The sequence below is a fragment of the Perca fluviatilis genome, chromosome 17 (assembly GCF_010015445.1).
Source record: "Perca fluviatilis chromosome 17, GENO_Pfluv_1.0, whole genome shotgun sequence".
NCBI classification, from domain to species: domain Eukaryota; kingdom Metazoa; phylum Chordata; class Actinopteri; order Perciformes; family Percidae; genus Perca; species Perca fluviatilis.
In genome coordinates this window covers 3,210,644-3,237,201 of record NC_053128.1, presented here as the reverse complement: position 1 = coordinate 3,237,201, position 26,558 = coordinate 3,210,644, and the positions used below count along the sequence as shown (strand labels likewise).

The following is a 26,558-nucleotide window of genomic DNA, read 5'->3' as shown; positions in this document are numbered from 1 at the left end:
AGAAAACAATTAGTTCTTAGAAATGTCTCATAATACATTTTTTTTGTTTTTTTTAAAAGAAGGAAAAAAACACCGCAATACTCAATGCTGTCAAATCGCAATGCTTTTTTAGCAGTGGGGGCAGGTCTGTCCGAACAGCAACACCTCCCCCCCACCCCATTTTATTACCCTATTCAATATTGTTGTATAGAATTGTAATAAAACTATACTATTTCTCATCCTATTTTATGGTACAACTAAATTCCTAACAAATTGGGCCTAGGCCTAATACCATATCATTGTGCAAATGTACTTAATTTATACCTAGTCCTTTTTGTAACACATAGATGCTGTGTGTGTGTGTGTGTGTGTGTGTGTGTGTGTGTGTGTCTTCCAAAATGTGACGCTTGTATCCAAACGAATTGTGCTTGAAGCTGCAGGCCATCCAATTATAACGCCCCCATTCACATAGTTAAAATAATTTAGATATTGAGCCATTACATTGGAATTCTTTTAGATAACAGGAGCCTATATGATTTACTGTAGCCATCCTAACAACACACTACCTGAACACCATTTTCTAGTCTCGTCGTGAAATCAATAACAGTCAGCTAGCTAGCCTGTTTACATTTCTTGTAACGTTAGCCTTAGTTATTTATTTCTTACCTTGAGTTTGGTGTCTGTGTTTCAAAGCCATCTCCCGCAGTGACGTTTTTGGTGGAGCTGGTCGTTTAATAGTCGACTCGTTTTGATCAATTAAACTTCATGAACACAACAGCATGTGGAGTTAAACTGGACGGGCCCAATAACGTCTGAATAGTTCTACTTGTTGTTAAATTGCAATGTGAGCAACAGCCAATTATGAATTGTGAATTTTGCCATGGGGCACCGCCACAATAAATTCAACATAGAGGAAACGCCGCTTCTACAATCGCAATAAATGAAAATGGCAATACAAATGGAATCGGCACCCATGTGTCGTGAGAGAATCGAATTGGGACAAAAAAATATCGTCCCAGCTCTATTTTCAACAGTGGTCAGAAATTACACCGCCGGAATCTGTACTCGCTCCGAAGCTAATCCCCGCCTAGCTCACATGCTCTACCCAACTCTCGCACACATACACATCCATGGCACACACGTATGCTACCAGCCCTGCTATTCTCTTAAAGAGATACACTAGATCGATGCAGAAACACCAGCGCACAAGTATAAATCCTCACAACGCCATTGCACTTACGTAGGCTACGCTGTAGGCTCTGCGTAGAGCCTATACCGAGTTATTATAAATCAGGCTTTACTGTCATGTGCCACTTCTGCATGCCACATAAAAATGGCATACCGCTTATGTTTCAGTAATGCATTATTATGGAACCCACGCAACTTCTAGGAGGGACCCGCCCTTCAATAGCATTCACATGCTACTAATGGCCAGGCATCCATGCTTACGCTAGATAACGTAACCCGATTTGTTCAGGTCCTATCCCCTGACCAATCGGCTATCCTAACCTTAACCATTCAAGGTCAATGCCTAACCCCAACCAATCGGGCTGCTTCGTAGGGTGGGACTTGCCTAGAAGTTATGTGGGATCCATAATAATGCTCCAGTGACAGATACAACTTTTCATCAAATCTTCATCAAAATCAAAGGTAGCAAAGCTAGTGGGGGTGGCTGCTACATATTAGTTCTGTACACCCAACAGAATTGCAGGCTCACGAGATCACACGAAAATCTATCTTGTCAGGCTTCAAGCAATAGAGTGCTTCAGAAATGAGTCCTAAATTCCTGAAATGAGTAAGCATTTTTGCACTTCAGGTTCCCTTGTCACAAAGTCATTGGGTTCTTTTGAATAGGTTTTTGGTCAGATGCCTGAAATAAGGTCTGTGGTTGACACAAGCTTCAGAGACTTTCACATTTGGTCTATGACATAAAGAGTGCCGGAAAATACCCCACTCAGGAAGTTTTTAAGCTTTGACACGTCTTAAAAAGGCAGTTGCTAACAAGACTACAGGTTGGTGTAGTTCGTTTATAGCCCAATGTTAGCTTTTTACATCCGGCAATTGCATTTACGTTACAAAAATCATAAAAGTAGTTTTCATTGAAAACATTAATTGAAAGTGAAGATTATCTTGCTAAACAAAACTTGAAGTATCAAACTGTTGTTTGCCACAGAGCTCATTTTCTGCAAAAACATAATCCCACTGGCTTTTTGTCAAGGGAAAATACAACATCCCTGCAGTATTATGTGTTTATTATGTGTTTATGTCCGAACCCCCAAGTGGTTCCGACCGTGCAAGCCCATCCTATTTACTGGAGCAGTGAACAACGTTTGCATTGCATAAGAACCAAATGGGATTGGCATGATTGTTCCCGGAATTAGTCAAACCCTCAGTTGTTACCAGGGAAGCAGAGTTATTGTTTGAAAAAAAGATTTTGATTTGAAAACACATTAAAATATAAATTAATGGTCTTAAAAAATTATTTGGCAAGTGACCCAGGTATAAGCGTGTTAATGCCCGACGAGGGGTCCTTTTAACAGGTAATTAATGGACTTCGGCAGAGGCAACCGTCCACTGCTACGTGCCGAACTGTTATAGCCTCGCCGTCATCCATTAATTCCTGATAATGGACACCTCGTTGGGCATCAAACCTTACTTATTGTAGGGCGCCCTGGTAGCTCACCTGGTAGAGCATGTGCCCCATGTACTAAGGCTCAGTCCTTACCGCAGTGGCCCAGGTCAGAGTCCAACCCGCGGTCCTTTGCTGTCATCCCCTTAGACCATTGCAGGGAAAAGTTTCAGCGCTCTGAACCGGCCCGTCTCAGCTCGCCTCAATCCAGTTGATGGCGTCGCCTGCGATTCAGCCGGTCGAGTCTCCAGAGGCTGGTTTTAGAACGTAAGAGACGTCTCCTGTTTCAACAGTCAATAGAGAAGTCAGCTTGTAAAAATGGATGATCCATAATCCATTTTATTCCTGCTACAAACTGTTACCGGAGGCTCAACGTGCGCCCACGAGCACGTACGGTGGAGCGAGCTAGAGAGTGACTGAAGAGAGGAGGGCCTCAGACAAAGCCGATCAGAGAAAGAAAACTTGTTTTTGCCGATTCATCACTAGCAATGTAACTGTAGCAAGCATCTCACTATCACTATCACTCATCCATAGTAATGTTTAGACGCAACAAATTATATATTCAGCTACAAAAAGCCTGGGAGTCGGAAAGTCGGAAAAAAGCACGGAAGAGTCGTTGCTATGGAGATGATACACCGTCCCGTCTCATTGGTGTGACCTGGCAGCTTTCAGAACGCTGCCGACCGACGCGTTGCAAGAAGTTGCAAGTTTCAACTCGTCCCGTCGCAAATCTTTGGTCTGACTTGGGCATAACACAACGGTTAACTGCAATAAATTCTAGATGTGTTGATTCAGCTGCATGTTCATTATATATTCAGCTACAAAGCCTGGAAGTCTGTTGAATTGTATTTTGTATTACTGAGTTTATGTGTTTCTATCATTTTTTCTGACACATTTGTACTGCATAGGTTATGCTGAAATGTGTCATTTGTGCAATATGTGGGCTATTTGGGTTGTGCATTATGTAATTTGTGCAATACGTAGGCTATTGGGGTTGTGCAATATGTTAGTTGTGCAATATGTAAGCTATTTGGGTTGTGCATTGTGTAATTTTGTGCAATACGTACAGGGTTGTTCAATTAAAAACGGCCACTGAAAGGAGGAGTTAATGTGCTTACTATATATGTACCTGTCTGATATATATGAGAGCATTACTATATAGGGACCTGTCTGATGTATATGAGAGCATTACTATATAGGGACCTGTCTGATATATATGAGAGCATTACTATATAGGGACCTGTCTGATGTATATGAGAGCATTACTATATAGGGACCTGTCTGATGTATATGAGAGCATTACTATATAGGTACCTGTCTGATGTATATGAGAGCATTACTATATAGGGACCTGTCTGATGTATATGAGAGCATTACTATATAGGTACCTGTCTGATGTATATGAGAGCATTACTATATAGGGACCTGTCTGATGTATATGAGAGCATGTTTTGTGTTGCATGAGAGTATGTGTTGAGAGATGCTTATTTTCTGTATTTTGTGTTGTCTTTGTAAAGCTGCGGAACGGACAAAAACTAAAAAATGTCCCTTTCGGGGACTATGAAGTATATCTTATCTTATCATATATGTAATTCATATATAATTAATTAATATAATATATGAATATTGTAAGACAGCATTCTCACTTTCACTTTTGCACTCTTGAAATAATGTATTACAAAAAGAAGAAGAAGAAAAACATGTAGCTACCCTACGCGCTTAAAGTCAGCATACCTTGACTCCTGCTCGGATTCTGACCTTTTTTTTTTTCAATCCCTCTCTCACAAGTCCCCCAACTCTATGGAAGTGCAATCCAAAAAAAGAAAAGAAAATCAATAATGAGTAAGTTGCAGCATCAGCTCTGTTTCATTCTCTATACCTTTTTTCCTGCACATGACATTTCGTCCTATGACACTTAGAATATGTGCGTTCAGATTCCATACCGTAGGACCAAGAGCTAGGCAGCAGCAACTCAGCGTTTAACTAGCGTCTGTCTGTCCCTTTCTCGGCCTCAGTAACCATCACATTTCAGCTCAATCCATCTCTAAAGCAGACCAAAGTCAGCCACAAAGTTTAAGTTATTATTATTTTTTTTATTCCGTATTTTCACTAACTGCTGCATTTCGTGAGCTTAGAATTATAAGGTTCTATCTCCACGTTTGGTCGAAATTGAGTTTTTTACATAATCTGATCCATTCTGTGTTTATTAATGCCTGTGTGGTGTTATTTTTGTAAACAAAATATTTTATTAGTTAGTTATTAATAGTAGATCATACTACATAACAGTTTCGCCAGCTGGGATGTAAAAACTTTGATGCTCAATATCTCAGAACTACCCTAAACGGAGATAGAACCTTATAATTCTAAGCTCACGATTTGTTGGAAAGAAACTCCTGCACACTGTCTAACTTGCAAAAAATATTAAGTTTAATAGTAGGTACTTACATCCCCGAGAAGCCATCTTTTGTGCACCAATCAACAACTTCCACATGAAATCAGGCATAAATACATAACATTCATTCACATATCTATTATAGATAGAGCTTACCAGGGGCAATTTTAGGATCAGAGCTTTAGGGCTGCCTGTTTTTGTTCAAAGGACTTTAAGTTTCATATCTTAAGTTTGTATTTTTATACATTTTATTTATCAGAACTTTAATATATTTTGATGTTTCTCTGTTCTGTTGTGACAATAAAACAAGATTGTTTTCAAACTGCATTATCATATTTTAGTGAGGACTCATAAATTACAAATTATTAATGTTAGGGAAATGTGTTTATGTTTTGTTACGCATTTCTGGATTCTTTTTTAAAAATCTGATTTTTAAATCACTAAATATTTGTATCGATATCGGCCTTAAAAATCGGTCGGGCTCTTATCTAGTGCTAACTGCATTTTAACATCATTTTGGACCATCATGATAGAGGAAACACTGAGTTATGTAACTAGAAAGATTGAAGAAAACTGGCTTGAATGCTGAGCCACAGGGCCATTACTACAAAGGTGAGGTGGTATTACAAATTAAATTGGATATGTATCTATGGAAAAGCAGACAATTCCTAAATGCAGTATCAATAACGTTTGAAAAATTTGAGATTTATGCGTTTATTTTCCTGAATGATCTAGGTATCTAGATTCTGGGTTTAGTTTCACGATGCTGTGATATTTCTAGAGCAGAACTCCTTAGCTCATATTAGATTAACACAGACTTTATTTTTTTTTATGGGTGCCGGAATCAAGTTTAGGTGTGCACCCTACTGCACCCCTAAAAAATGGCTAAAATGATATACTATCATACCAGAGCAATCTATAGTAGATGGATGTCAATTTTTGTATAATGAATGAATGAATGCACACAAAAAATTATTTATCATGTCTACTTATCCATTAATAGATAAATAGAGGAAAACTATCACAATAAACACAACAACTAACTGCTGCATAAAATTGCAGAGGTGAAAGATCTCACTGCTAGTGCAGGTCTGAGGAGAGGCTGTGACGCCGCAAAAGCCGCCGACTGTTCACTTCCTGTAGATCAGGGCGGAGGCGCCGCTCGATCAGGTTCACCAGTCAGAGTCAGAAACACTCGGACCTCCGTCACATCCTGAACCTTCAACATGAAGGAGATCAGGAGCTCAGAGCTGCGGCTCGGCTTTAACTTTCAGTTTACTTTGTAATGTGACTCATCAGTTCCAGTAAAAAAACCAGTCAGCAGGTCGACTTACTGGAAGAGCAGTCACACCCTGCTGGGGCCTCTGATGGCTCCATCTTTACAGACGCGTGCTGTGTATCAGGAAACTATTCAAACCCACATTTTTATTTACAGTGACACTTAGAATACTGAGGTACATATTCCGTTTGATTATTTGACTCATATTTGACTGAAGCTATATGGTGCAAGCACCATATAGCTTCAGTTAAGAGCTGGAGCCAGATGAAACACACACACTGAAGCTATATGGTGCAAGCACCATATAGCTTCAGTTAAGAGCTGGAGCCAGATGAAACACACACACTGAAGCTATATGGTGCAAGCACCATATAGCTTCAGTTAAGAGCTGGAGCCAGATGAAACACACACACTGAAGCTATATGGTGCAAGCACCATATAGCTTCAGTTAAGAGCTGGAGCCAGATGAAACACACACACTGAAGCTATATGGTGCAAGCACCATATAGCTTCAGTTAAGAGCTGGAGCCAGATGAAACACACACACTCACGCGCGCAAACACACACACGCACACACACACACACAGCCTCTGATCTTTGCTGTGTTGCTCCTGTACTTCCATCTTTGTGAGGACCAATTCCACTTTTAGACCTTCAGATACATTAAGGACCTTTTTGGAAAATGAGGACATTTTTAGAAAGTAAAGACATTTCTTCTTCAAGGTGCTGTATGGAGTTCAAGGCTTGGTTTTTAGGGTTTATGTTAGAATAAGGCTTAGGTCAAAGGGAGAGTTTGGATATTCTGAAGTGGGGTTCCATGAGGTAGTTCTCCATAGTCCGCACACTACCTGCAGTAGATAGCAGTCGCTACACAAATGCACTGCGGTGGACGGGGGCAGCAGCTAAATGTATTTTAGCCACCTAAAAAAAGACCAACCTAAAACAAAACTTTTTTTTAAATGAAACTACTGATATACAGGAAACGACTTCATGACTGTCAGTGAGCGTGTTGGCAGTTTCATTTTGAGAGTTTTATGTTTTTATTTCTTGTTCCCCCCCCCTGCGTCCTCTGATAACAGCTGATAGTAGATTGACGTTTTCACAGCTCTGTGCCGGCTCCAAAAAAACTGAAGAAACAACAACAATCCCAGAGATAAAGCTCTCCGTCTCGCCTGTGACTCACACGATCCTACGCCGTGTGCGCGCTGCAGGGGTAGCCGGTTAAAAGATACATAAATATATATGGGAATCGCCCACCCTGACCCACCTCAACCCTGGCGCGGATTCTTCTTCTTTTTCCCTACAAACTTATTCAAACGGTTTCCGCATACATTACACGATCAATGTAGCCAAAGTGTTAGTCTGAATGCTAAGCTAAGCTAACCAGTTGCTGTGGTAGCCTTATATTTAACAGAATTTATTGGCGGCAACACATCTCCCACAAAGGGAATCATATCTTATGTTCAAAACTAGAGATGTCCCGAGACTAGGGCTGCACAGTTAACCGCAATTTGATCAAAATCGCAATATGGGGACGCAATATTTGTTAAAAGGCAAAACCGGAGACACAGCCGGTATTGGGGAAGATCCGGGAATATTTTAAAGGATTGGCTCGGCTAAAATAAAGCTGATCAAAATCCAATTTTATCAGAATACAGCATAGAAAATCTGTTAAGAAATATATGAAATAGATTAGAGAATAGAGATAAAATAGAGAGGGATAGAAACAATATAGAACAACACAATGTAATTCTGCCAAATAAAACATCACATTCATTATTAGTTTCACTTGTTTTAATTTTAAACAAACTGTATGTCAGAATACAATACACATTTTCTATAGGCTCCGTCTGCCACAGTGCTGTGCTGCAGAATTTTGGATAGACGTCATGGAAACATTAATTGGTAATATGACAATGCTTGTGAAGTTGTCAGAACAGGCAGCCAAGTGATCCAGTGGAAATCACAGTAGACCTTTTTCACAGCAGACATGTTGACATATCATAGTAGGAAAAGCAGAGGTGTATTCAAAACCATTACTGATGGCTGCATTCCACTTAGGAGAGGCCCTGGTATTAAACCATTACTGATGGCTGCATTCCACTTAGGAGAGGTCCTGGTATTGTGCATGCTGACTCACTGAAATAGCTTACTGGGACACTTGATGGAATTGAGCCATCGTTAAAGTGCCCATATTATGATAAAATCACTTTTTCTGGGATTTGGGGTGTTATTTTGTGTCTCTGGTGCTTCCACACACATACAATCTTTGAAAAAAAAAACATCCATGCTGTTCTGAGTGAGATACGGTTTCTGAATGTGTCCTGCCTTCAGTCTGTGGGTGAGCTGGTTAAAATCTGCACGGCTTTTTACGTCAGTAGCCGAAACGAGGGGCCTAGGGGGCTAACTGTTAGCATGCTAGCGCTAGCATGCTAGCTCGTTCTCAATGGCAAAACACTGCTTACAACACACAAAAATTCACCCTAATCTACAAATAAATTGTATAGACCTACTTCCATGTCCCTGTTCTGCAGGTATTCCACGCAAAGTTGGAAGTGCGCCCTCGTTTAGAAGAAGTCTCCCGGCTAATCCTGCCTTGTACTGACTGAAGTTGGAGAAACAGCTAGCTAGCTCATGTAATCCTTACCTAGCTACTGAGCATGTGCGACTGACAACAAAGATGTTACAGAAGTTGAGATGTCTCACTCTGTAGCTAAAACAGAGATCTGACACAGGGTGAAAAGAGGAGCTGCAGCAAAATATATATATTTTTTTTAAATTAAACCATGTAAACCTATTCTGATACAATCTCAAATTACAATTATGAACCTGAAAATGAGCATAATATGAACACTTTAAGGTTATCAATTTCAGCTTTGCTTTTCCTACTAAGACAAGTCAAACTATCTGCTGTGAAAAAGGTCCATAGTCAGATTGACAGCACTCTAGCCCCATGGATTGGGTGGGGGCGGTGCCAACCCATGCCTCCCTTCTAGCCCCGGCCCTGCCGATGGCAGCAGGTCACATCAGCTGTCGCTAATTACTGTTGGCTCCGTGGGTAACTTTATGTCAGGCCAGTATCAGGCTTGTCCGAGGTCAGGTTTGTGTGCTTTCTGCGAGCAGGTGTCTGTACTCGACACCACTGTACAATCCAACATTCCAACAACTGAGTGTTAGGTCTTCCCTCTCGCCAGTTGCTTCATGTCAATATCAGGAGTTGCATCCTCTAGTTAAACTGATCAGTTGAACAGTTTTCAAGCAGGAACCCTAAGTATTTGGATTAAGCCACTCGTGAAAATAAGGCGGGCCAAAGTGAGTAGGCCACACCTGTTATACAACACAGTTGAACACATACAAGTACAGACAAGAATGCAGATTAAGAAAGGCCTAACCATGGATGGTTTAAACTCATTTATACAAGATGGCCTACAACCATGTCTTCTTCTCTGTTATCGCAACACTGCATGTTTCCTCCTTTCGCTACTTTTTTATGGTTTTATTTGAACTTCACTGTCATTACCTATTTAAATTATGCTTGATGATTTGTATTATCATTTTAGTATTTTTAGATGCATTTCCATACATGTTTCCTTTATTGACATTTTATCTTGCACTTTCACTGTTTTATGAAGTGCGGCTTGAAATTTATATCCTGTAAATCTTTTAATCTGGAAAGCACACATTCAGCACTGTGCTGAATGCTTGAAAAGTGCTATATAAATAAAAGTATTATTGGTGTGAATGCTGAATGCATTCACAACCAAAGTAATGTTCTTCTACGTATTTATTATTATTTTTTCTGTACACTTTTTTTTTTTGGGGCATTGTTTTCAACATAGAAACTTAATTCAAACATCAAAACATTTAGCACAATTAGGACATTCCTCCTTCTATACAGAATTTCCATACCTTTCATAATTTCCTAAATGTTTTCAGGAAAATTTTCCCCATTCAAGTGAATGAACAGAATTTTCAAATTTAATACAATATATTCATACATTTCAACCGCTAGCTACTGATTCATACATTTACCAAGTAACACCATTCAAACTTTAAAATGGTCCACCTCTTTCATACATTCTGGGTAGCGTCAGCCTTTCAGCATACAGCATTCACACACCGCAATTTCAGAAATTGCATTCTCTAGTTTTTATTATTATTATTATTATTATTATTATTATTATTATTACTTTGAGAGTTGCGCAGTGGAGCATGAAGCCATCATGGAGCCAAAAATTACCTGGATGATTGCCACTGCTTCCTCACTCACGGCCCATAGAGCAGGCGCACTAAAGAACTCCGCTGGGCGGCTCTTCTAGACTTTCCAAATGTTCGATCGGACGAATGGATCAGATTCTGATAGGGAAACAAGTCATTGCACGGGGGTTGTGACGCTCAAAAAACTTTTTCCACTGATTTACAGACCTATCTTTCACCATGTACGTCTATGGGAAAAAAGTATTTTTGGGACAGAGAGCGCAATAAATGACGGGCCACTGTTTGGCCCCTATGTTCAATTTGCTTCAAAGCCCGCCACGCGTCCTGGGGGCCTAATGTCTCTGAGCTGTGGTCAGGTCCTGTGGGTGGGAGGGGTTTCTATGGTTGCATCTAGAGTTGGGTATTGTTCAAAAATGTTCTATACCGATACCAATACTATGGCTTTGATACCGGTTCCTAAACCAGACTTTTGTTCGATACCAATTTTTCTATACCAATTTTTTAAAACAAAAAGAAAGTACAATATTACGGCAAAAATCTTTCTATATATTTTTCAGCTCCTACTACGTGAGCCCCGTCTCTGTGTAACGTAGAGTTTTTCCTGCGTGTCTTACACAACGTGTAACGTTAGACAGCCAATCACAGTTTGTTTACATTTTTGACACTTTTTGACGTTTTATTTTTTTTTACGTTTTCAACGTTTTTTCTTTACATTTTTGACGTGTTTAAAAAAAAATTTACGTTTTTTTTTTTAATGCATTTTTGATGCTATTATTCTGGAAGTTTTCAATATTTTTGTGACTTTTTTTTTTCCCGACGTAGAACTCGTAGAGTAGAACTAGTTTTTACTTGCCCGACTGGACAAGTGAAAAAACACCTTAGCGTTGAACCCTGGAGACAATTCGGGTGGGTACCTAAAAAGTATCAAATTTGGTACCCAGCCCTAGTTGCCCCATCTGATAAGCGAAGATGGCCGCTGCCGTCGTTGATAATGAGGAATGTACGGTAATTTTCAGGCTGGATGAAGAGTTTATCCAATGTATGACATTACCGCTGATGATTTAAGAATAAAATGAGACGTTAGTTACTGTATTTTAACTTATGGACTGATGTGAGGCAGCAATGGTTGTTCCTGCAGTGTGGTTTATTGATGACTAGTTACAGCACTAACATAGAGTGGCGTAAAATGTGTGTCACAGTTTAATCTCTGATTACCCTCTGAGTATGACTGTAGTGTTTTAGGAGCCTTTAGTTCTACACTTTGGACTGTGTGAAACATGAACTCCAGATATCTCCACTGATAATACTACAACTCCATCCTATCAAATTCTCTAATTCTGTCTCAAATTCAAGATATAATAATAATAATAATAATAATAATAATAATAATTTATACTTTATTAATCCTGCAAGGGAAAATACAATGTTTTCACTCTGTTGTTATTATTATACACATTACACACAGGCTTGAATTACACACACATGCTCAGTACCTCTACATGCACTAATGGAGAGATGTCAGAGTGGGGGGGCTGCCCATGAAAAGGAGCCCTGAGCAGTTAGGGGTTCGGTGCCTTTCTCAAGAGCACCTTGGCAGTGCCCAGGAGCTCTCCAGCTACCAGTCCACTACCATACTTTGGTCCGTACAGGGACTTGAACTCCCTGCTGACTGAGCTACTGCCACCCCATAGCTACACTTTAGTTGTTACTACTCAATGTCAGTTAAAATACCTTTAATTCCTGGCAATTAAAAATCTTTTCTGAATATCCAGTAAGGACAAATGTGATATCTTTAATCACACTCTATATGTGTCTGACTCTCTCCTATTTCCCTTCTTTCTTCCTTCCTTCAGTCCTTCAGGAAAGAAGTTCAGGAGTAAGCCTCAGTTGTCCCGTTACCTTGGAAACAGTGTGGATCTGGGATGTTTCGACTTCCGGACGGGAAAGATGATGCCTGGGAAACTGCAGAAGAACAAACAGAGGCTCCGACATGACCTGCTCAGCTTGGGCAAGGTAACAGCGAAGGAGCACTAACTGTGGGAGAGGGCTGTGGCTGTGTGGTGTCTAGGTTATTAGATCATCAGAAAAGCAGAAATCAAAAGCAGAATCATTATTCTACAAGTATTTTTATTGCTCTCCACAATAAGGAAAAAAAAAAACAACCACCTCAAAGGCATCACAGCATAGTTTACTGGTTAGCCTGCAGCTGCACTTTTGCAGACCCCATGGCCACTGCCAGAGTCTGAGATGACGGAGAAACCACCATCCAGCTATCCATCCATCCATCGTCATTCCCATATCCGGGGTCAGGTCACTGGGGGCAGCAGGGGATCCCAAACTTCCCTTTCAAATTTTGAGAGTAAAAGACTTTAATTCCTGCATTCTGATACATTTTTAGGCACTAATTTATTGTAAAAACGGCTATATTTATGGCAAGGAAATCACAAAATTCTGGTGGCAGGTAGCAATTCAAAATACAAAATATAATAGAATATCATTATATTCAATATTCCAGTAAGGGGGCTTCGACATCCGGGACATGGGCCCGGATAGACTACACTTGTCCCCAAAGTCCGGTTGTTTAATCAGTAGGCCCATGAACAGGGCTTATGGTCACTTTTTCCCCCCCAAGGAGCATGTTTTGCTCCCAAATTGAAAAATGTAGGATTGACTTACAGAGGCTACTGCTTTTACTGTTAAATTGTACAATAATACAATCATGTTATGGATACAAAAGGTTATGAAGTGTAATGTTTTCTACATTCTATCGATCAAAAAATGATCCGTAATGTTGAGCCTACAGTTTAACGGACCACCACAGTTCATGCATACATGTGAGCCGCGGAGGAATTGCAGAGTTTAACATTCATAGTGAAAAAGTGACACTACGTGAATGGGGCAGAGCAGAAAGACGGCGCGGAACGATGCAAGTTTTCATGTGTACTCCCGTAGGCCTATACCTTGCCTCAGGTGTTAAAACCAAATGTACCAAAACACCAAATTGAACTACTATTTAACGGGACTACGAGACGTTTTTAACTGGTCATGGAACTGTCTCAATTTAAAGTGCTCATATTATGCGTTTTGGCTTTTCCCATTTCCTTTATTGTGTTATATATCTTTTTTGTGCACGTTATAGGTTTAAAAAGTGAAAAAGCCCAAAGTCCCCCCCAAAGGGACTTACCATCTCCAACAGAAAACACTGTTCACCAACTGCTCCAAACAGCTCTATTGTAGTCCAGCCTTTACTTCAGAGACAAACGTGGACACTTTGGAACACACGGTATAATGCTTGCCTAGCTGCTAGCATGGCACGCCCTCATACTCTGCTTCTGACTGGCTAGTAGTCCTTACCTAGGTACTGTCAGGGCACGCCCTCATACTCTGCTTCTGACTGGTTAGTAGTCCTTACCTAGGTACTGTCAGGGCACGCCCTCATACTCTGCTTCTGACTGGCTAGTAGTCCTTACCTAGGTACTGTCAGGGCACTACCTCATACTCTGCTTCTGACTGGTTAGTAGTCCTTACCTAGGTACTGTCAGGGCACGCCCTCATACTCTGCTTCTGACTGGTTAGTAGTCCTTACCTAGCTACTGAGCATGTGCAACTCCCAACAAAGATGGAACAGAAGTGAGATGTCTCACTCTGTAGCTTAAACAGAGAGCTCAACACACAGGGTGAAAAGAGGAGCTGCAGCAATGTGCAGTACAAAAATATGGTGTTTTTTTTTAAGTTAAACCATGTAAACCTATTCTGATATAACCTATAAATACAGTTATGAACCTGAAAATGAGCATAATATGAACACTTTAATACTGATGCTGTCAGACGGCCGCGCGGACAGACAGCAGTCGGAGCTCTGGCGAAGGCCGCCAAAACTTTCCCTATGCAGGAAAAACCCTGTGTGTCTGTCTGTCTGTCTGTCCGTCGACCCGCTGGTCTCTCTCTCTGTGCCTGATCGCGTGTCTCGCTGTAGACACAGCTGAGAAGTCAAGACAGCCATAGACCTGGGTGTTTTATTTTGAAATTTGGTTTATTTTGTAAAGTATCCGGCTGCACTGAGGCCTTCCTGTATGTTTTTTTACCTGCCTGGCTTGACACATTCGCTTGCCGAAGAAATAGAGGCGACACCGAAACGATCGCTGCAGCGAGTGCGCCGGGTGCAGCCTCTCCGCGCCTGATTGTAGCCGGTGTGGCAGCAGATTGAATTACTGTACATGGGCGCTGAAGTGAAAATAGCTCTGCTTCACAGCGCTTCGTGGTGCTTCACGGCGCTACGCGGCTATCTGCCATTTGTCCAATCGACTGCATCACATTTAGAATTTGTGTGTGTGCGTGTGTGTGTGTGATGGGTCAAGCGTGTGTGCTGGCATGCCTCAACGCATGGATGCATATCTGTGTGTTTTGTGTCTGTGTGGTGCAATACCAAAGATAACAGAAGAACTGACTCCTCCCTCACAGCAGTGTGTAGAACATAAAATGTTCTTTTCAAATATAATCACACACACGCACACAACACACACACACACACACACACACACACACACACACACACACACATACACACGCGCAGCGACAAGAAAGTAGGAACATAAGCAGTGAGGAAAGGAGAAAGGTTTGACCTAGGGAAAGGAAATGGAAATAATTTCCAACATTATTTTATTGAACAAATTGAACATTGAATTGAATATAAAAGGCACCACTAAAAAAAGAATGACCGTTACATTTTAAAGTGGAGTTTTCTACTCATATTTTGGGTTGGGTACCGTTTACATTGTTATGGAAATTCAGTTCCCGGTACCCAACGGTACCTTTTTCGGTAGTTTCCCTCAGTTGTATTTCAGTTGTAAAAATGATGCCAAACATATATATCCTTTTTTACTTAGAACATAATAATAATAAAAATAAAACCCCTCCCTCTCCACTCCGAAACCTGCCCCTACAATTAGGGGTGTGACGAGACACCCAGCTCACGAGATGAGACGAGACACGAGATTGGGTTCACGAGATCGAGACAAGATTTTAAAGTGATGGTTCGGAGTAATTTCACCCTAGGGTCCTTTGCACCATGACCTCGAGCCAAACACGCCCCCAGAAGCTTTTTTCACCTGGGTCGAACATTGGACGAGTTAGCGTAGAGTAGCGTTATCAGCTGAATAGCTTAGCGCAGAGGCTAATGGATCCAAAGTGTCTCTTAACATTACCCCACTAATAATGCCCGAAATGATACCAAACGTCTACAGTAGTACAAATAGGTTATGCTCTCATAAAACGATGGATTGGAAAGTTTGTAAGTACACCAGAAGTTTATGTAAATAACACTTGCCTGCTGGCTTCTCGTCTCTGCTGCTGCTGCTGCTGTTACTACCGGGCAGTAAGAGTGCTTAGGGCCGTCTACAAATTCCAACACCGAAAAGAGATGCAACAAAAATATTTATTAATTTAATGATTAAATAAGGTAATGTCTCCAAACTTACCTCAATTATAACTTGTCTCCTGCTAGTTATACTACAGCACTTACTTTAAAAAATAAGTTAAATTAATAAATATTTTTACATACACATATATATATATATATATATATATATATATATATATATATATATATATATATATATTGTGCAGCCCTAGTTTGACCATCAGGTATGGTTTTCTGTAGTCTGTATCCACGGCGTTCCACTTCCGGGATTGCTCCGTTGTCAACATAATTCCGCCGGATTTTACTCATTTCGGCCGGATATCCGTTACCTTGTGCTGTCTCTGTGTTGGCGTTCTAACCTCCGGTGGATTTGTGAGGACTATGGTTAACTGCTCCTCAGATCTCTGCAGGGTAAATCCAGACAGCTAGCTAGACTATCTGTCCAATCTGAGTTTTCTGTTGCGCGACCATGGTGGGAAATTAACTTTTTTGCCCACTAGCCAAAGTGGCTGGTGGATGCCCAATTTTACCAGCCACTTTCTCCGGAATTCAAATTTATAAAAGAAAGTGCACTATTATACTTTTAATTGCTTTATTAAATTACTTATTATTAATACATATTTTATTAATATAAATGTATTTATTATGTGTGAGTAGCTTGTTGATCTTTACATTGTTAGTTAATTTCCTATCCTGGCCTGAGACACACATTCATACGGTTTGATAAAGGACTTATTGGACTTAAACTTATCATTGATCTTACAATAACAAGTGTAGCTGTCCTCAATTTAGGTCATCCTGTAAGTCTCATCTCCGGTTTTTCCTGCATCCTGTGTGTGTGTGTGTGTGTGTGTGTGTGTGTTTCGTCAGTCGCGGGGTAGAACTGAGCAGCAGAGAGCCGACAGGATTAAAACGGCAGCAGCTCCTTAAACATCGTTAGTCTACATTGACGTTAAAATGTATACAGGTTGTCAGGACGGTCTGAAATGTTTTGAACGGTCTTTCGCTGTACGTTTGTCAATGCGCCACTTGTTCGAGAAGTACCTCCTCTTTTTCTTTACTTGGCTCTCAACTGTTTGTACATCCATAGCTACTGCTGACTCCGCGGCGGCCTCTTAACACCGGGGATATGTCGCCACATTTTTTAACAGATCATTTTCCTTTCGTCTGTACCTCAGCTCAGCTAGCTAGCTACATGTGTCACGGACTCACGGACTAGCGCTGAAAACTAGCCATTTTTATTATGAAGCAGCAAAATCTGGACATTTTGGGGATTCATTAGCAGTAACGTAACGCGGCTCCTATAAGCATTGTGAATTGTTACTTAACAACAGCATTCTTTGACAAAAACTGTCCAATCCTTTACAAGGAATGTTTTACAATCCACCTGCCACTGTGGCTGGTAAACAAGGCAAAGTCACCCGCCACTTTGAAAAAATACCCGCCATTGGCGGGTGGTGGGTGCTAATTTCCCACCCTGTGCGCGACTAAAACTACTTTTGAAACGTACACACGTTCCATCAAAACAAGTTCCTTCCCGATGCTATTTAGCAGCGGCTCCGTTGCTCTGTATACGGCCCAAGACGATTGTGATTGGTTTAAAGAAATACCAATAAACCAGAGACAGTTATGTTGATGCCTCCTCACTGCTTCTCTGCCTCTCAATATCCAGTACCTCCTGCGCAGCTCAGCAAAGACACGTTCAGCTCCAGGGTGATGCAACTGCTTATCACAGTGCTGGATTAGGAGCTTTGTGACTGGGTGAGTGGGGGCTAGAAGGACGGGTGCAGAACATCCTGGCTCAGGCTGTTACACCTACGGAGTCTACCTCCAACTTCGGATCAGGTCAGAAGACCTCATCGTGTTCGGGAGCAAGGGTGAGACTCTGCTGCTTGTCGGGATGGTCTTTCCTGACTTGATTAGTGTAAACTCTTCAGGAAAGCTCTCCATCTGAGCATGTTATTCCCCTTGGAGGGGTAACTCCGCTTTAGAGTAGTCATGCGGCAGGCTAAGTGGTGTATCGGCAGGAGTGGTGGAGGAAAAATTGTGTGGGTGGGGGGGGGGGGGGGTCCTGATATGTGCTGAACTGCTGAACATCAGGTATTGTAGGACTTGTTGTTCCTGTGAGCAGACCACTGAACGTTGTCTTCCTCAGCTCTTCTACCTCTTCTGTAGTGTCTCTCCTCTGGTGCCTTCGCCAATACTTGGCCGACAACTGAAGGAAAGGTGGCCCTTTACTCCAGCGATTCTCTCCAGCAAGCTGAGTCAGTGTTTTCCCTCTTGTAATATCGTCAGCAGGATTGGTTGCTGAATCGATATTAGCGCCAGGCTGCAGGGTCAGACAGCTTTTGTATTTCTGCAACTCTGGTTCCCACAAACACTTTGTACGGCATGAATCTGACTGAAGCCAGTTAAGTACTGTGGTTGAGTCTGTCCAGTACACCACCTCCTGGATGTCGAGGGTGAGCTCTCTTTTAAGAACTGAAGCTAACTGTGCTCCTGTGAGGGCTCCACACAGTTCCAGCCTGGGGATTGAAAGCTGCTTCTTAGGCGCGACTCTTGATCTTGCCGCCAAGAAGACAACATGGACTTCTCCTCTGTCCCCTTCGGTACGCAGGTACGCCACAGACCCATAGCGACGCCAGAGCGCATCACAGAACATGTAAGGCTGCGACTGCTGTTGCTGCAATTCCAACTGTGGTCAGTGTAACATCTTGGCAGAGTGATCTGTGCCAGCTGGGGAAGCTCACTTTCCCACAACTGCCAGGCTTGGAGAAGGTTTTCTGGTAGGTGAGCATCGTCCCATTCCTCTTTTTCTTGTCCCAGAGACGTGCACAATTTTCTTTGTTCGTGGGGGTTGGAATGTTATAAATTTTTGGCCGGTTTAATATTTGAGGGTCGTATTCTGTTGAGTGAGCAGTCGATAGATGTTGCGCATGGTGGGCTCTGGACTTTCACTCTGGTGATGCTTGTAATGCAGTGTATCAGACTTGCAATGCCATACGAGTCCGAGAGTACGCTCTTGGGGGTCAGCCATCTCCTGGGTGAACCAGAGGATGCTGCTCTCTGACCTAGACTCTTCAGGTATGTTGTCAATGACTGTGGGCACATTGCTAGCCCATTGCCGCAGTTCAAATCCACCCACCATGAGGAGGGAATGCAGTCTGTTGACCAACTTTCTAGTTTGCTCTTCGGAGGGAAGACTCTGCAAACAGTTGTCAACATAAAAACAGAGTTCTATTGACAGACGGGCATCTTCTCCTGGCTCAGTGTGTCTCTGGACATGTGCTTGGAGTGCAAAGATAGCACAACATGGGCTGCAAGTGGTCCCGAATGGAAGCACTTGCCACTGGTAGACCGTCGGTTCTTCATCTACCTTCATGTCGCGCCACAGGAAACGTAGGAATGGTCTGTCTTCTTCCAGCAGACGAACCTGGTGGAACATCCCTTTAACATCACTGCTGATGGCAATTGGGTGTTCCCTGAATCGAAGGAGGACTCCCAAAAGGCTAGCTCCCAATGTGGGGCACGGCAGGAGGTGGTCATTCAGGTTCTGGCCCTTGTATGTGAAGGAGCAATTGAAGACTATCCTGTCCTTCCCGTTGTGTTGCACCATGTGGTGCGGGATGAACCACGAGTGGCTGCTCCCTTTAGCCTCTGTCGGTGACATGGGTGTGACATAGCCAGCCTCAAGCAACTTGTGGATCTCCTTGGAGTAGGTCGCCGCCTTTTCCGGTTCTCTGGCCAGTCGTCTTTCTGTCCCACGCAGCTGAGTCAACACTGCCTCCTTTGGTGCATGGAGTAGGGGGAGATTTTTCTTCCACAGTAACGGGGTGGCATACCTTCTGACTCCATTCACCTCAATCCTGTTTGTCTTCTCCTCAAGCTGTCGCGGCCGCCTCTGTGTCTTGCTTCGACCTAGTGATGAGCCGCTTACTCCGATATGGCAAGGTATCCAGCTGCCACAGTTTCTCCACATGGCTGAAGAGCTCAGCTTCTGGATGAGCACAGGATGTAAAAAGACACTGCTGAGTGAGCTGGTGGCGCAGGACTTTTGATGGGCCTTGTAGAACCCACCCAAGTCTGGTGTGCACAGCTGCAGGTCCACCAGGAGGGCCGAGGCGTACCGGTTCCACAGGAGTGATGAGATGAGGGTAATCTGACCCAATGAGCAGCAACGGCTGTGCCTCCTTGATGCTTGGCAGTGGCAGGTCCTTAAGGTGGCGGTACCTTTCCTGCAGAGCTTTGACTGGGTACGTATGGCGGGCAAGGCCAAGTTCCTTTGCAGTGAAAGCTCTGTGGATCTGGAATGAAGAGCCAGGCTGTGATGCGGAAGACACAGAGAATGAAACTGTGGCTCCATGGATGGTACGAACCTCTTGTCGGACAGTGCGGAGCGCCAGGTCTTCAGGTTCCCTGTGCAAGCCTAAGTGATCAGCAGCTTCATGCAAAAGTATGGTGCGTTCTGAACCATCATCCAATATGGCATAGGTCTCAAGTACCTTGTCGCCGCTCTGGAGGTAAAACACGACTCAACTTGAGTAATACCTGGCTGCTGCATGTCGGCCGATCTAGGTACAGGGTCTCTGAGATAGAACTCACCAAGCAAGTGCTTTCTCCAATAACCTTGGGTTTATCCGACGCTGCAGCATTTTGGCTGTTATTGACCTCATGAAGAACCTCAAGGTGCTTTCTTTCGCACTGTTTGCACTTGGCCTTGAGTGTACACTTTGCTGCTTGGTGATCACGGCCGCATCTCCAGCACCTCTGGTTCCCCTTTATCCACTCTGTCTTCTGCTCATTTGACAAGAGTTTAAAGTTGCTGCACTGGTTAAGATAGTGCTGCACCGAGTCACAGAAGGGGCAGTACTTCTTTGGCTTATCCTGTGTCGTCTCCAATACAGACACAGTTGTAGCTTTCTCTTGTCTATCCTTCTGCTGACTACCATGGAGAATAGTAGTGGTCTTCTGGGACTTGTACTCTGTGCGCCTGTCTCGGCGTGGAACTTGCTTCTCTTGACCTGAATTGCTACCGTACTGACCTCCATCCACCTGTACACGAACCTCATATTCAAGCCAATCAGCTAGGTCAAGCAGTGTTGGGATTGGAATGCGGATGGGGTTCACAAATCTCTGGAAGTTGGCTCTTAGGTCGTGTGGCAACTTAGCTAAGAGGCGAGATACGTGTGAGCCACATCTTAACTCTGTCCAGCCCTGGCCTCCCAACTGGTGCAACATGCCCACTAATGCACGGACTTGGAGGGCAAATGACTTGAAGGCTTTAATGTCACCACTCTTGATGTTGGGTCCATCCATCAAATTAGAGATTCGCTTCAAGGCCAGCTGTTGAGGTTGACCGTACATTTCGGTGAGTGCCCTCATGGTATCGCTGAATGGGAACAGGCCATTACTGTATGAATCAGCAATTAGCTGTGCTTCTTCACACTTCAGGTGGTCAGTCAGTATCTGGAACTTAAAGCGTTCGGAAGCATCAGGTGGGAGGATGTTGTCCAACGCGAGCTTCAATCTTGCAAACTCACGTGGGTCCTCGTGTTTGAGGTCAGGGATTGTCGGCTTAGGTCCGCTATATGCCTCCACATGTGGGTGTCTGCCAAAGGGGGGTCGAGCCTGAGGCCGCTCCGCTGGGTGCAGGTAGTCATAATATCGATCATCTGGGAAACGCTCATTCCAATGCTGGTACTGATCATCAAGGCCATAATAGGTGTCATAGCCATTAGCAGAACGATAGCGATCCTCAGGATAGCCTCTCGTGACAGTATGATTCCTGCCACCTTCCCAATAGTAGCGGTCATTACGATGGGCTTGCAGACTAGGTTGTCGATATGACTCAGCAGGGTAAATGTGGCTGTTGTTATAGCGAGCGATAAGTATCATCAGGAAGTGGCGGAACTTTTCATCACGCCCGATGGTATTAGCATCATAGGGAGGGCTGTAGCTGTCATCAGGGCAACTATAGGCATCATTAGGCAAGGAACGAGTCCTAACATCAGGTGTACTGGATGTAACGCCGCTATGAGGATGATAGCTGTTAGCGGACTGACGCTGAACAGCACCAGTTGGAGAGCAGTATGTGTCTTCTTGGTGTTGTGGCGGCGGCAGTGAGTCTACTGTCATCGAACCTCGAGGCATGGGGGACAATCTGGCTTCTGGTGTTCGCTGAAAGGCATCTTTGTAGCAAGGGGTTGACTCACCAGAAGCTAATGGAGAAGATACTGCATGCTGATGACTGGACAGACCTGCTCCCTTTAGACTGTCACTAAGCTCTGTAATCGGGTCATGTTGGCGGTATTGTGGGGAAGAAGACTCATCACTGAATTGCACCTGTAGAGCATTTTCACTCTGACGTGGGTCCTGATGACCACTATGTGCCGTCAGTTTACTAATGGGTGCAGGTGTGTATGATGTCTCATGATCCTCAAGTTGTCTGGGCCGTGACATGACATCTGAAGGAGATAGTGCAGGAGAGCTGGAGATCATGTCTGTAAGGCGTTGCACATCTTTACGCAGTTTGTCATTGTCCTCTGTCATACTACGGATACATCCTAGAACATCAGCAGTGATAGCCTGTCTAGCCTGCTCATCCACTGGACCGCGATGCCTGATAGGGTAACTGACCTCATAGTCCTGAAGGTATGATGGCAGGTAGCTGTGTCTGCGTGGGCGGTCCCCATCTCTTTCTGAGTCTCTTCCATCTGGCCTGAACATCTTGGACTGACGCAGTTGCTGTATCCGGCTCGAAGGACCAAATTGTATGATAGAAGGTGTAAATATGGGTTAATAGGTGTGGCAGCAATCGCTTCAGGGTGTCGGGTCAGGACACTATTCTAATGTTCGGGTGAGAGTGTGGGGAGAAAGGAGATGCAGAGTCCAGGGTTGCAGTTTAGCTGATTTATATAAACAAATAGGCTTGTGTTTCTGTGCGTGTGTGGTTCTGTAACAACAAAGCACAGCAATACAGACTGTTTAGATGAATAGTTACAGACCAAATAGCAAAGGCAAACCTAAGCTAAAACATAGCCAGCTACAAATAGCATGCACATAGCAATGTTAACGGCTAACAATAACTGGACTGCAATATGCTATCAATTAAAGATTAGCAAACACAAGGCATTCATGTAACCTATATAAATGACAGTCAAAGGAATTATAACAAGCATTTAAACTGAATAAACAACCGAAATATTCAGTGCACAGCATAGAAAACAATAGCTATTAGAATGTAGAACAGTTAAACAGACTTTTCCAAGCTAGCAGCTAGCTCTGAATCCCGTTGTAAGCTAACAGAAACCTAAATACATTCACGGCTAATAAACACTGACGGTGTGTTACCTAACACAACAATTAAACTTACATTTCCATGGACGCACACACGGAAAAGAAACTGTCCATCAAAGATCGCCGCAGTCTAAACTTAAGTCCAGCTGATGTCTGCTCCGCCGTGCTTCTCACTCGCTGCTGCGTTCAGGGGCCGTCATCAGTGTGGGCACACAGAGTGCACATGCAGAGCGTGTGATCAGACACAGTGGATACATAATGGGAATGCGTGCTCAGGGCATGGCCCTTTTTTACATATAATGTAAAAACATATATTGTATAAATAAACAAAACGGCTAAGAAGAAAGAAAGAAAATAAATTTAAATTTGTCAAATAAACTTTTCAATTAAAAGATAAAGTTTAGTGCACTTAGCAGCATTTATCAAACAGCTGAGAACAATAAAATAAATTGACCATTTTAACAATAGTAGTGCTGACACACAGTAGCAAACAGGAGCATTTCTTTGTTTTGGTGTTGGCTGGGTGAAGCGCTGCCATAAGGGGGTGGTTTTCTTTTCAGCCATCAGACTTAATGACTAAAAAAGGGGGAAAATACAAGGTTAAGTTAGTATTTTTGTATAGTATCTTCTTCAAGTCATTTTGTAGATAGGTATAGATATAAAATCTAACATTTGTTTTATAAATCAGCTAATAATTCAGTGCATTGTAAGTGATACAAGGCTAAAAAGTTTCTATCATCTTCCCAAAAACTGTCCTGAAACATATATTTTTGGTTTGTTTTGTTTGTTGACAGACAAAGCCAAATGGACAAAACCTAATTAAGGGGGGAAAACAACTTTAGGCCATATGGTCAAAATTATTTAATAATAATGTAATAACTATAACTTATAACAATAACGTATTTCACTTGTAAATTGCTGTTGAACGACAAAAACAACCACCATGGCAAAAGGGTATTTTACAACAACTTTGAATGCACCACGACGCACCGTCTGTGTTGTTCTTCAGACAAGTAGCTAAACAACGGCAGCAGCACACTGCTTAACATACTGCTGTTGGATCCTATACAGTGAAATAAATCACACTTTACACCGTTTAGCTGTCAGCATTTTAATCGTGTTTAATCCATCTGCTAGCTAACGGTAGGCTAACGTTAGCTGCTGACGAGTGTAATGTATTCTAACATTCGTTTTCGGAGCATCAGAGAGCAACGCAGGCATATCAGTGGCGCCGAAATGAGGTACAGAAATCCGCGTTGCTATTCGGTCCGGTAGATACGGGTCGTTAAGGCACAGGTGCCATATTAGCACCGGGTCTACTCTATACCAACCCTAGCAACGACGCTAGCAAAGCAAAGCCAGTCCTTCACTAGCCTGTGGTGCGGTGGTCTCTTTTAACTACAACTACTTTCTCTGCATTGAGTTGACAACCCTCTCAAATATAGACACACAAACAGAACAAATAATAAAAGTCTCAGATCCACTGTCTGTGATTGCAAAATTCTAGCTTAATTATTGTGACACGACAGCTATCAATATCCAAAGTAGCCGAACGTCATGTCGCCTGTTCATATTTTTTGTCGAAGTTGGCAGTAACATGTCATACGTTTTTCATTAAATATATACGACTTATAAGAATTTAATCCTTACCGTTTTCTCCGAGGAACAGCTCCTTCCTTAGGCACTGGATGAGGTCTGCTCACTCTGCTGGTAACTGACTCTAGGGGCAGCGTGCGTCGAACACGTGTTCCACAACAACAACAACAACACCAGGCTGCCCGCAGATGCGCCTGCCTATTAATCGGCTTGATATTGGCCGATAACGATTATGTAAAAAAAGCCAAAAAATCGGCCGATTAATCGGTCGACCTCTAGTCCTAATGTAACCTGGAAAACCAATGGGAAGTCTTTGGTCCCAATAGAGGCTGCAGTGTTCATTACAACCACAGTATGAGTAGAGTAGAGATATAGTAGAGTCTTACCGGTAGTTAAGCTAAAGCTATTAGCTAAAGATGTAAAGTTTGTTGTGATGCTGGTGCTAGAAGGAAAGGTCATGTGGTCATTAACATCTGAAGGGATCATCCTCTGGGGAGTAGGGTTGGGTACCAAAACGACCAGTATCTACCGGACCGAAGAGCAACGAAGATTTCGCTTCCTCATTTCGGTGCCTGGGCTGCCCTATGGTGCTCCGAAATGACCAGTTACGAATTATTAATCGGAATTATGATTTTTTTCCCATAATCGAGCAGCCTTACAAGCAACCAACATCAACATCCTTCAGCAGGGCAGAAATAATGTATGTGTGAGTGTGAGTGTGAGTGTGAGTGTGAGTGTGTGTGTGTGTGTGTGTGTGTGTGTGTGTGTGTGTGTGTGTGTATTGACACGGTTATGACTTTCTGCTGCAGCTCTTCACACATCATTACTTGGGAGTACAGATACACACACTTCCTGTTGTTGTCTGTGAAACCTTAACCGAGTTAACCCTTTAAGCGCAACTGTCACGCACGCACGCACGCACGCACACACACACGCAGGCACACACACACACACACACACACACACACACACACACACACACACACACACAGGATACAGAGGTTATAGAGGTTACATTCTCATTACATTTAGATTGGTATTAAAATCCGATCTAAATGATATACGATCACAAGTGGACAGCTCTAAATACAGGTGTGAATGGAACCAAATTTGGAGGCGGTCTAGGCGTACGGGAATGTGTCCTGGACCACATTAAGAACCGCCTACTCAACTGTTAGCGAGGCTACGTACTCATTCAAAGGATTTTTCATGTCACAGAAACCACTGAGAGTGTGTCATGTGTTTCTGATCTCATCATCATCCTGCCAGCTGATGTGTCGCTGTCTTTTGTTCCTGTGCTGCCTGCTCTGGGCTGTGTGGAGCTCTGTCTAGCACGGTTGTATTGGAGGGCCCGATTTTTTTAAACCTTTATTCCGCCTGGTAATCTCATATAGTTATTTTATTCATCAGTCTTGCATTGGCCGACCTACAGTATCTCCACAGCGCTGTGTCAGCGCCGGAGTAACTATTTAGAAGCCGGCAAGCCCGAGTGCTGAAACAGCGGCTGTAAAGGGGTGGACGCTTTCATTTCCTATAAGTTCTTCCACCTACCAAGAGACGAGGGCTGCCTGAGCTTTCTGTCTGTTAACCCTTGTTTGACTCCTTGTGAAAACAGGTCAAATTTGACCCGTTTTCAGAGTTTTTTTGTAATATCAGAAGTATGGGTTTCTTTCAACCAAAAATAACAACGATGCATGGAGGAACGTTGTACATACAACGTTCTTTGCGGGTCAAATTAATGATTCATTTC

The 26,558-nt window shown here is 42.8% G+C and overlaps 1 protein-coding gene across 4 annotated transcripts in view; it reads left to right on the top strand.

Annotated features, from left to right (window-relative positions):
- mbd2 (methyl-CpG binding domain protein 2) overlaps positions 1–26,558 on the top strand; it is a 78,265-nt gene that overhangs the window by 9,689 nt on the left and 42,018 nt on the right. For 3 of the 4 annotated variants that reach the window (XM_039780659.1, XM_039780657.1, XM_039780656.1), the window contains exons 2-3: positions 4,397–4,450; positions 12,351–12,510. In XM_039780659.1, the coding sequence (XP_039636593.1) occupies positions 4,397–4,450; positions 12,351–12,510 (214 nt within the window). The remainder of the gene's footprint in view (positions 1–4,396; positions 4,451–12,350; positions 12,511–26,558) is intronic. The other variant, XM_039780658.1, reaches the window with a different exon arrangement.